Genomic DNA, 13,139 nt, shown 5'->3' on the forward strand with positions numbered 1-13,139 from the left:
CACTACTCTGCACTCACTACTCTGCATTCACTACTCACTACTCACTACTCTGCACTCACTACTCACTACTCTGCACTCACTACTCACTACTCTGCACTCACTACTCACTACTCTGCACTCATTACTCACTGCTCCCTACTCTGCACTCACTACTCACTACTCTGCACCCACTACTCACTACTCACTACTCACTACTCTGCACTCACTACTCCCTACTCTGCAATCACTACTCACTACTCTGCACTCACTACTCTGCACTCACTACTCTGCACTCACTACTCTGCACTCACTACTCACTACTCTGCACTCACTGCTCACTACTCTGCACTCACTGCTCACTACTCTGCACTCACTGCTCACTACTCACTACTCTGCACTCACCACTCACTACTCTGCACTCACTACTCTGCACTCACTACTCTGCACTCACTACTCACTACTCTGCACTCACTACTCTGCACTCACTGCTCACTACTCTGCACTCACTACTCAGCACTCACTACTCTGCACTCAATACTCACTACTCTGCACTCACTACTCACTACTCTGCACTCACTACTCTGCACTCACCACTCTGCACTCACTACTCTGCACTCACTACTCACTACTCTGCACTCACTACTCACTACTCACTACTCTGCACTCACTACTCACTACTCTGCACTCACTACTCTGCACTCACTACTCACTACTCACTACTCTGCACTCACTACTCTGCACTCACTACTCTGCACTCACTACTCTGCACTCACTACTCACTACTCTGCACTCACTACTCACTACTCTGCACTCACTACTCTGCACTCACTACTCACTACTCTGCACTCACTACTCTGCACTTACTACTCACTACTCTGCACTCACTACTCACTACTCTGCACTCACTACTCTGCACTCACTACTCACTACTCTGCACTCACTACTCACTACTCTGCACTCACTACTCACTACTCGGCACTCACTAATCACTGCTTACTACTCTGCACTCACTACTCTGCACTCACTACTCTGCACTCACTACTCTGCACTCACTACTCACTACTCTGCACTCACTACTCACTGCTCACTACTCAGCACTCACTACTCACTACTCACTACTCACTACTCTGCACTCACTACTCTGCACTCACTACTCTGCACTCACTACTCTGCATTCACTACTCACTACTTACTACTCTGCACTCACTACTCACTACTCTGCACTCACTACTCTGCACTCACTACTCACTACTCTGCACTCCCTACTCTGCACTCACTACTCACTACTCTGCACTTACTACTCACTACTCTGCACTCACTACTCTGCACTTACTACTCACTACTCTGCACTCACTACTCACTACTCTGCACTCACTACTCTGCACTCACTACTCTGCACTCACTACTCACTACTCTGCACTCACTACTCACTACTCTGCACTCACTACTCACTACTCTGCAATCACTACTCTGCACTCACTACTCACTACTCTGCACTCAGTACTCTGCACTCACTACTCACTACTCTGCACTCACTACTCTGCACTCACTACTCACTTCTCTGCACTCACTACTCACTACTATGCACTCACTACTCACTACTCTGCACTCACTACTCACTACTCACTACTCTGCACTCTCCACTCTGCACTCACTACTCACTACTCTGCACTCACTACTCTGCACTCACTACTCACTACTCTGCACTCACTGCTCACTACTCTGCACTCACCACTCACTACTCTGCACTCACTACTCACTACTCTGCACTCACTACTCTGCACTCACTACTCACTACTCTGCACTCACTACTCACTACTCTGCACTCACTACTCACTACTCACTTCTCTGCACTCACTACTCACTACTCTGCACTCACTACTCACTACTCTGCACTCACTACTCACTACTCTGCACTCACTACTCTGCACTCACTACTCACTACTCTGCACTCACTACTCTGCACTCACTACTCACTACTCTGCACTCACTACTCACTTCTCTGCACTCACTACTCACTTCTCTGCACTCACTACTCACTACTCTGCACTCACTACTCACTACTCTGCACTCACTACTCACTACTCACTACTCACTACTCTGCAGTCTCCACTCTGCACTCACTACTCACTACTCTGCACTCACTACTCACTACTCTGCACTCACTACTCACTACTCTGCACTCACCACTCACTACTCTGCACTCACTACTCACTACTCTGCACTCACTACTCTGCACTCACTACTCACTACTCTGCACTCACTACTCACTACTCTGCACTCACCACTCACTACTCTGCACTCACTACTCACTACTCTGCACTCACTACTCTGCACTCACTACTCACTACTCTGCACTCACTACTCTGCACTCATTACTCTGCACTCACTACTCTGCACTCACTACTCTGCACTCACTACTCACTACTCTGCACTCACTACTCTGCACTCACTACTCACTACTCTGCACTCACTACTCACTACTCTGCACTCACTACTCACTACTCTGCACTCACTACTCTGCACTCACTACTCACTACTCTGCACTCACTACTCTGCACTCACTACTCTGCACTCACTACTCTGCACTCACTACTCTGCACTCACTACTCACTACTCTGCACTCACTACTCTGCACTCACTACTCTGTACTCACTACTCACTACTCTGCACTCACTACTCACTACTCTGTACTCACCACTCACTACTCTGCACTCACTACTCTGCACTCACTACTCTGCACTCACTACTCACTACTCTGCACTCACTACTCACTACTCTGCACTCACTACTCTGCACTCACTACTCACTACTCTGCACTCACTACTCACTACTCTGCACTCACTACTCTGCACTCACTACTCTGCACTCACTACTCTGCACTCACTACTCTGCACTCTGCACTCACTACTCTGCATTCTGCACTCACTACTCTGCACTCACTACTCTGCACTCACTACTCTGCACTCACTACTCACTACTCTGCACTCACTACTCACTACTCTGCACTCTGCACTCACTACTCTGCACTCACTACTCTGCACTCACTACTCACTACTCTGCACACTCACTCTGCACTCACACTCTGCACTCACACTCTGCACTCAGCACACAGTTTGGCACATGGGCAGTCTTTGTCTATGTCTATGACACCCAGGTTCCGCACTGTTGGCGCCGCCGATATCATGGAATCTTCCACCACACTTTCTAAAACTCTATAGTCCGAAGCATAAAAGGGACAGGACCAAATGAAGGGTAGACATTTGCTTAAAATAATCTTATTGTATTTATGAGAAGCAAAAGCGAGACTGTGAAATGTGCTGAATATCAGTTTGTTACGAATCAACAGAGTGCAGTTAGAGAACCAAGAAATAGTAATTTAAAATCCGGGTTAGAAGGAGTAGTAATCACAAGCTGAGCATCAACGTGCGCGAAATAGCGTGGTGGGCGCGCACGAGACGCAGCGTGGGCGTGCACATCAGCTGAAGATCGCCGGAGAAGACACCGAGTCTGACTGCTGCCGTGACTGACCCGCTGCAGAGGGAAAGAGCCCGGTGAGTGGGGATAGAGGGGGGGCGGCAGAGAGGGAGTGGGCAGAGAGGGAGTGTGTGTGTGTGTGCGTGTGTGTGTGTGCGTGCGTGTGTCTGTCTGTCTGTCTATGTGTGTCTGGCGCGTGCCTGCCTGCCTGCCTGTGTGTGTGCGCGTCCACAGACCCTGGTAGGCTCGTGCACCGCTCTGTCCTCCCTTGTGAGCGAACTTGACTGCAATAGGTCTCGGCCGAGACCTAAAAAGCAAAAACGAACAAAATTAATATAGAGAGAGTGCACCAAAACAGCGAGCGCACCAAGCACACAGATAGGCGAAATTAGGTAAAAGAGTATCCGAAACAACAGAACTACATACACAGCTTACTACAACCAAAACTCAGGATCTAGGTAAGAAACTAATCACTCAATATTCTTACTAAGTGTGCGTTTATGCAAAAGGGTTTCTTGTTGTTGCCCATAGTTCTTGCCAAGCCTCATTCTCAAATACTTTGCACGACTAATGTTACCGTAGTGCACCAAATAAGCAACTCGGATTAGTAAATGTCATCTCCTGATTTAATGAATATGGTTTACTAAACTTTTATGTTTGTAATCTGTAGTTACTAGTGTGAAAAATATGCCAGGAGGGTAGATTTTTTTATCACTGTTAATTTTGTTATAAGGAAGAAAAGGGGCACTCTTTGTGAGGGAGGAGGGATATAAAATTTAATGAATGCTCATAGTCCCAAGGGCTTTGGGTATTCACAAACGAACTATAGCTAGTTTCTCACCCTGGAATGGTTGACAGCAGTGAGTGTTTTTTGAAGGTCTAAAAGGGATGTACTACCTCTTGCAACATTATGGGAGTTTAGAGTAAATACAACTGCATGCTCAAATACAAATTTCCTCTTCGTTTACTTGTGCAAAGGTTATCAAAAACGGAAAAGAAAAATTATATGAGTACATTTTGCAAAGCGGGAGCACTTGTTGAAATCTGACTGTAGATTTCCAGAAGCTCTCCTGCTATTCTGTTTGAATACCTTAAAATTGGGATAGCTACTCAAATTGTAGTAGGAAACCTACAGGAGCCAATTGCTATTTTTTTCCAACCTGGGTTTTATGACTTGGGCCCTTGATCTTCTTGTACCAGAAACTTAAGCTACATATCATGTTAGTGGCATAGCAAGGGGGGAGGGGATGGAGGCGGCTCCACACACTGCTCTTCAGAGTGGCCACGGTTGGCAAAGGCAGGGACCGCCACAGGAGGCAGAGTGCCTAGCTACGCCAAATTTTAAAAATGTTTAATCAACTAGTGCAGAGACGTTTTAAGTATGGGCAAAGTGGGGAACTGTGTGGGGCCCCAGTTTGCAAGAGGCCCCCTTGTAGAGTGAGTGGACAGTCAAACTTCCTGCCATAATAATAACGTTGCTCATAAAACCCAATTTATTTTTTTAATATGACAGTTGAGCATGCTTACAATAAACCATGGGTCATATTTACCAGTGCTTAACTTGTAAAGATAATAATCGCCAGGGCTCTTGTCAGGAGCCCATTGCAGCTTGCCCCACACTTTGCCCCTGCTAGGCTGCCAATGATAGTAACAGCACAACAACTAGCCATCACACTCCTTCAAGTGTGACAATTCAGACTATGTCAGGCCCCAAAAGCAATAAGAATAGTTTGGGCAGCAGGTAATAGTAATTTTTTAATGTATATTGAATCAATAATTGACTATTGTTATGGTCATCTAATATTGAGCCAGACAGCGCCACCGTGTGGCAGACTGTCACGAGTGCCGGTGTTGAATATTAAGTGCCAGTGGAGAGCACCGGAAACCACGGGCTCAAATCAAGCACTGATATTTAGTATGGGTTTGAGCCAGGGCAATGTCACAAGAAGTGATGCAAAGCAGCACAAAGTCTTGTAAGGTTTTTATTTTCTAATAAAATAGGTACCTTGTGCTAGAAAGAAGCCCGTTTCTCAGTGCAAGTAGCGCTTTGCGCTGCTTTGTGCCACTTTTGATTAAGGGCAAAAAACACAGTTGATGGACAGATTGTAGAACAATGTCATACATTCACCCCAGTACAAGGATCTGGGCCTAAATCCATCGTTTTTTTGCACTCCACACCACCCTGGGTTAGACACTGGCTATATGCAAATCAGCTCTGACCCTGTGCCTCATGGGAACAGTCCAGTCCGAACTACCAAGCCATGTCTTTCCCAGACCGGAATCAAGCATCCAAGGACCGGTTTCTGGCTATCAGCCTTCATCAGCCTGGATAGCTTGACTCCAGTGGTGTGGAGAGCCTGGGACTCACGTCTGAGCATACCCAGCCCACTCGGGGTGAAAATAGCAAAAAACACAGCTGATGGACAGAATGTAGAACAATGTCATACATTCACTCCAGTACAAGGATCTGGGCCTAAATCCATCGTTTTTTTGCACTCCACACCACCCTGGGTTAGACACTGGCTATATGCAAATCAGCTCTGACCCTGTGCCTCATGGGAACAGTCCCGTCCGAACTACCAAGCCTTGTCTTTCCCAGACCGGAATCAAGCATCCAAGGACCGGTTTCTGGCTATCAGCCTTCATCAGCCTGGATAGCTTGACTCCAGTGGTGTGGAGAGCCTGGGACTCGCGTCTGAGCATACCCAGCCCACTCGGGGTGAAAATAGCAAAAAACACAGTTGATGGACAGAATGTAGAACAATGTCATACATTCACCCCAGTACAAGGATCTGGGCCTAAATCCATCGTTTTTTTGCCCTCCACACCACCCTGGGTTAGACACTGGCTATATGCAAATCAGCTCTGACCCTGTGCCTCATGGGAACAGTCCAGTTCGAACTACCAAGCCATGTCTTTCCCAGACCGGAATCAAGCATCCAAGGACCGGTTTCTGGCTATCAGCCTTCATCAGCCTGGATAGCTTGACTCCAGTGGTGTGGAGAGCCTGGGACTCACTTCTGAGCATACCCAGCCCACTCGGGGTGAAAATAGCAAAAAACACAGTTGATGGACAGAATGTAGAACAATGTCATACATTCACCCCAGTACAAGGATCTGGGCCTAAATCCATCGTTTTTTTTTGCACTCCACACCACCCTGGGTTAGACACTGGCTATATGCAAATCAGCTCTGACCCTGTGCCTCATGGGAACAGTCCAGTCCGAACTACCAAGCCATGTCTTTCCCAGACCGGAATCAAGCCTCCAAGGACCGGTTTCTGGCTATCAGCCTTCATCAGCCTGGATAGCTTGACTCCAGTGGTGTGGAGAGCCTGGGACTCACGTCTGAGCATACCCAGCCCACTCGGGGTGAAAATAGCAAAAAACACAGTTGATGGACAGAATGTAGAACAATGTCATACATTCACCCCAGTACAAGTATCTGGGCCTAAATCCATCGTTTCTTTGCACTCCACACCACCCTGGGTTAGACACTGGCTATATGCAAATCAGCTCTGACCCTGTGCCTCATGGGAACAGTCCAGTCCGAACTACCAAGGCATGTCTTTCCCAGACCGGAATCAAGCATCCAAGGACCGGTTTCTGGCTATCAGCCTTCATCAGCCTGTGCAAAAAAACGATGGATTTAGGCCCAGATCTCTGTACTGGGGTGAATGTATGACATTGTTCTACATTCTGTCCATCAACTGTGTTTTTTGCAATTTTCACCCCAAGTGGGCTGGGTATGCTCAGACGTGAGTCCCAGGCTCTCCACACCACTGGAGTCAAGCTATCCAGGCTGATGAAGGCTGATAGCCAGAAACCGGTCATTGGATGCTTGATTCCGGTCTGGGAAAGACATGGCTTGGTAGTTCGGACTGGACTGTTCCCATGAGGCACAGGGTCAGAGCTGATTTGCATATAGCCAGTGTCTAACCCAGGGTGGTGTGGAGTGCAAAAAAACAATGGATTTAGGCCCAGATCTCTGTACTGGGGTGAATGTATGACATTGTTCTACATTCTGTCCATCAACTGTGTTTTTTGCAATTTTCACCGCAAGTGGGCTGGGTATGCTCAGACGTGAGTCCCAGGCTCTCCACACCACTGGAGTCAAGCTATCCAGGCTGATGAAGGCTGATAGCCAGAAACCGGTCCTTGGATGCTTGATTCCGGTCTGGGAAAGACATGGCTTGGTAGTTCGGACTGGACTGTTCCCATGAGGCACAGGGTCAGAGCTGATTTGCATATAGCCAGTGTCTAACCCAGGGTGGTGTGGAGTGCAAAAAAACGATGGATTTAGGCCCAGATCTCTGTACTGGGGTGAATGTATGACATTGTTCTACATTCTGTCCATCAACTGTGTTTTTTGCAATTTTCACCCCAAGTGGGCTGGGTATGCTCAGACGTGAGTCCCAGGCTCTCCACACCACTGGAGTCAAGCTATCCAGGTTGATGAAGGCTGATAGCCAGAAACCGGTCCTTGGATGCTTGAATCCGGTCTGGGAAAGACATGGCTTGGTAGTTCGGACTGGACTGTTCCCATGAGGCACAGGGTCAGAGCTGATTTGCATATAGCCAGTGTCTAACCCAGGGTGGTGTGGAGTGCAAAAAAACGATGGATTTAGGCCCTGATCTCTGTACTAGGGTGAATGTATGACATTGTTCTACATTCTGTCCATCAACTGTGTTTTTTGCAATTTTCACCCCAAGTGGGCTGGGTATGCTCAGACGTGAGTCCCAGGCTCTCCACACCACTGGAGTCAAGCTATACAGGCTGATGAAGTCTGATAGCCAGAAACCGGTCCTTGGATGCTTGATTCCGATCTGGGAAAGACATGGCTTGGTAGTTCGGATTGGACTGTTCCCATGAGGCACAGGTTCAGAGCTGATTTGCATATAGCCAGTGTCTAACCCAGGGTGGTGTGGAGTGCAAAAAAACGATGGATTTAGGCCCAGATCTCTGTACTGGGGTGAATGTATGACATTGTTCTACATTCTGTCCATCAACTGTGTTTTTTGCAATTTTCACCCCAAGTGGGCTGGGTATGCTCAGACGTGAGTCCCAGGCTCTCCACACCACTGGAGTCAAGCTATCCAGGCTGATGAAGGCTGATAGCCAGAAACCGGTCCTTGGATGCTTGATTCCGGTCTGGGAAAGACATGGCTTGGTAGTTCCGACTGGACTGTTCCCATGAGGCACAGGGTCAGAGCTGATTTGCATATAGCCCGTGTCTAACCCAGGGTGGTGTGGAGTGCAAAAAAACGATGGATTTAGGCCCAGATCTCTGTACTGGGGTGAATGTATGACATTGTTCTACATTCTGTCCATCAACTGTGTTTTTTGCAATTTTCACCCCAAGTGGGCTGGGTATGCTCAGACGTGAGTCCCAGGCTCTCCACACCACTGGAGTCAAGCTATCCAGGCTGATGAAGGCTGATAGCCAGAAACCGGTCCTTGGATGCTTGATTCCGGTCTGGGAAAGACATGGCTTGGTAGTTCGGACTGGACTGTTCCCATGAGGCACAGGGTCAGAGCTGATTTGCATATAGCCAGGGTCTAACCCAGGGTGGTGTGGAGTGCAAAAAAACGATGGATTTAGGCCCAGATCTCTGTACTGGGGTGAATGTATGACATTGTTCTACATTCTGTCCATCAACTGTGTTTTTTGCAATTTTCACCCCAAGTGGGCTGGGTATGCTCAGACGTGAGTCCCAGGCTCTCCACACCACTGGAGTCAAGCTATCCAGGCTGATGAAGGCTGATAGCCAGAAACCGGTCCTTGGATGCTTGATTCCGGTCTGGGAAAGACATGGCTTGGTAGTTCGGACTGGACTGTTCCTATGAGGCACAGGGTCAGAGCTGATTTGCATATAGCCAGTGTCTAACCCAGGGTGGTGTGGAGTGCAAAAAACGATGGATTTAGGCCCAGATCTCTGTACTGGGGTGAATGTATGACATTGTTCTACATTCTGTCCATCAACTGTGTTTTTTGCACTTTTGATTAAGGGGGCATTACTTCGGTGTTACTTGGGTGGATTAGCGGAAGCACCCATAGTTTTTGATGCTAAACCTGATCTACTAAGTTAGCTAGACTGGGCTTGGCGTCGAAAAATGAAACCTCCTTGAAGCAAGCGCAGCAAGGAGAAATGATTTTATCACTCCAAGCATTACACATAATCCATGTGTGCTGCACTCTTCAGCACACATCCATTATATGAAACGTTTAAGAATTTGTCTGGGCATGGGATTTTGTACTAGAGTATGCTTCCAGCAGAAATCCTGTACTAGACAGTCCGCACACACAATTCGGCACCAAAAGTGCAAAGGTTGTGCGTGGCGTTTGGCAGTCTGTTTGTGCGCCATCACAGGGGTAGTGGGCAACATCAGCCCATTTTGTATAAATTCAGCTCTGCATTGCTTTCTCGAATTTGCATAAGACAAAGCAGCAAATGTGGTTGCTGCGTTGCACTAATAAATAATAAATGTGCCCATTCTCTCTATCTCTACTTATTAATGTACCTTCGACCACTCTCGGTATCTCAGCTCTCTCTACCTCACCTTTGTCTATCCTAACATTCAACATATCCAATATACGGCACTCGATTTCATCTTTCTATACTTCTCACTCCTCTCTCTTTAAACACCTCTCTTTACCATACATCTATATCAATCAATCGTTATCTCCTCTCTCTACTTTAACCCTCTATACTTTACTGCTCATTTTCCTTCCGACATCTGTGTAATTTTTATATCCATCTATTTCACTTCTCACACAACCTCCTCTCTTAGCCTCTTTAATGCTCTCTCTACCTCAGCACTCCCCCTTCACTCTATCTCATTTGTTTCTCAAGCTAATGTTTCCCACACTACCTCACTCCTCGCTATCTCGCCGCTCTCGTTCTTAGTACCTACCCTCTCAATTTTCCTCGCCATTGGTACACTACCACACATCTTCACCTCCGTTTTCTCTTGTTCTACTTATTCATCTTCCTTCATCTCTCTCAATATCTTACTCCTTTCTAGCTGCCTCTATTTCTCTAGCTCTACTCTTTATTTCTTTCATCATCTCCTCTCTCTCTCTGTTCCTCTCATACAGAAACACATACAACCTCTGGACCTCCTTCTTTTCAACTCACTCCCCCACCTAACCTATCTCTCTAAACCTCTTTCTTTAGAGATCTCTATATCACACCATATCTTCCTCTCACAACTCTCTATTTCTGTGCAGACCTCACCTCTCTTTCTCTAATTCAGGTATGTCTCTCAATTTTCTCTTTTCGCTTTAGACAAGTTTTTTCATTCTACCTTTTACCCCATCTCTACTTTCCTCTTCCCCACTACTCTCAAACATTATCCGGCCAGTTATTTTTCTAAATCTTTTCATTTTGCTCTCTCTCTCTACCTTGCATTTCTGTTTTCCTAAAAGTTTGTCTATCTATCCCTACCTCTCGCTGCAGTAACCTCTGTGTAATTCATATCTTTTTCAACATTACCTCTCGCTCTCACCCCTTGGAGTGCTGTACTCCTCTACTTCTCCACATTTCCTTCTCCCTATCTCTATTTCTCTCCACCTTTCTACGGCATTGTAAAAAGGTGCCTACTACTCTATGTCTGTCTCTACCTACATCTTCCTCTTCCTACCTCTCTTTTCTTGTGGTTACCTCCTCTTTCTCTATTTAATTTACACCTCTCCTTAGCTTACATATCGTTCCACATCATCTCTATCTTCTCTTTCGACGTCAAGTCTCTAGCTATAAAATTCTATATATTTATCTGCCATCTACTCTATCCTCTCTCTTCCCATTTCTCTCACTCATCAGGGTCACAAGTAACTGTCTAACAAGAGAAGTGCGCACATCTAAAGAGGACAAGATGAACCAGGCAAGTAAGAGAATTTAGGAGAAAGTTATTCAATTCCATCCTATGGAAAGGTGAAAATTCTCAGAGCAGCGCTTTAGATTTTCTCTTTTGCAGCAAAAACGCCTGTAGTAACGAGGGATATATTTCTAATTTCAAATATTCAGCAACTAAAGCCACAATTTCAAACGATGTGTGCCTATATCTTAGTCACTAAATATCTAACAAGTTACGCTTAGCATGTTTTCCTACAGTGACAGTTACAAACTGGTTAGACACAGAATTCTACATAATGCTGTGGTTGGAGCATTTAGGGCCACATTTAGGGCCGCATCGTAATGGGCCAATCGATTTACTTTCCGACCGCCTCATTATGGTGGAGGAAGTTGGAAAGTAAACTGGCCGGTCATTCCGGCTGGCTTCTGACGGGCTCGGAGAGCCCGTCTGCCAAACGTAAGCTGGTCTGTCCTTGATATTATAATGCACGGTTTCTGACAAGTTTTCCATGCCAGCCTGTCTGACATGGAAACCATGTCAGGAAGTGTGTTTGGGGACCCCAGCAGGGCCCCCTTTGGTGTACGGCCTCCGGTTGGAGGCCGAGGGGGGCACCCCTGTTGATCCCTGCACCTTGTGGCAGGCGTGCAGGGTTGAACTGCACCTCCCTTTCCTCAATGGGAGCTTGTGTTATGGCCAGTTTACGGCTGTAACACGAGCTCCCATTGAGGAAATGGACCATGCAACAAACGGTGTTCGGTTGCATTAAAATCAGTCGGTCGGGACCGCCAACGAGGTGTCATTCGGTCACATGACCGAGTCGGTGTCTGGCGGAAGTGATTCCGCCCGAAATCATAACAGGCCCCTTAGTAGCAAGTGAAAAAATCTAAATGCTAGCTGAAAAAGAAATGGCTTTATCATGTTTTTGTTTTGCTTTAGCTTTCTGTTGGAACTATTTGGCTGGCAGACATCAGGCAGCTGTTTTTGCAAGCCCTTGTTTCTGAAGGTTCAACATATAATTCAATAATTTCTGGCATCACAGGGTTTTTGAATGCGGGGCCATAAATTAAAAGTTGTTCCAAAAAGGGGGCCCAAAATATATCTTGCCTACAGCTCCATAGACCATTACAATGACACGAACTAAGTAAACTGAACTTGACGAACATAATCTTGAATTGTCTCCCAACTACCCATTACTGTACAGTGTTGATTTGCTCCTCAGATAACTCGATATAAATATTCACATATACATGCAAGCCTCTTTAGTCAAATGATACACTTACCTCAGGTTCAGCATCAGATGAGGGAGGCTTTAACTTGCTTTCAATCTCTTTCTGCAAAAATTGCCATTTGTACCTGGCATGGTCCCGTGAGGTTGGATGTTGAACTCTGGGGAACTTCGGGAGAGGAGGCCCCTCAGTACTGCAGCAAAACATATACAACTGAATGATTAGACTGCCAGGGAGACAGAAATGCAGTTTCATGATAACACAGAGAAACCTTTTTAAAAGAATAAACTGAACAGCCATTTTAAATGACATTTATGAAAAGACGGACTATGAAACCTTAAGCATTGCTGGCAGAAAACAAATTCCAAACTATTTAAAAAGATTGCCAGGCAGCTGCATTCACCGTCTTCATGCAGCACTTCACTCAACGTATTTAGAAATAAAGTGGTACAGTTCCATGCCGATGGTTCAAATAACATGCCATTTCTGGCACAAAATGTATTTCGCACCCTAAAATTCAAAATGAGAGAAATCGTGACATTTGAGACAACCTGTTCTTACACAAATAAGCAGCTTCTGAAACCAGGATTAAATTACTAA

General features: G+C 46.3%; 1 protein-coding gene across 1 annotated transcript in view; it reads right to left on the reverse strand.

Moving 5' to 3' along the window:
- The window catches only part of SYNE2 (spectrin repeat containing nuclear envelope protein 2), a 1,843,566-nt gene that overhangs the window by 519,815 nt on the left and 1,310,612 nt on the right, over window positions 1-13,139 (reverse strand). The window contains exon 103 of the mRNA XM_078660317.1: window positions 12,594-12,732. Within this exon, the coding sequence (XP_078516443.1) occupies window positions 12,594-12,732 (139 nt within the window). The remainder of the gene's footprint in view (window positions 1-12,593; window positions 12,733-13,139) is intronic.

Source organism: Lissotriton helveticus, chromosome 9 (genome assembly GCF_964261635.1).
Source record: "Lissotriton helveticus chromosome 9, aLisHel1.1, whole genome shotgun sequence".
Classification (NCBI taxonomy): domain Eukaryota; kingdom Metazoa; phylum Chordata; class Amphibia; order Caudata; family Salamandridae; genus Lissotriton; species Lissotriton helveticus.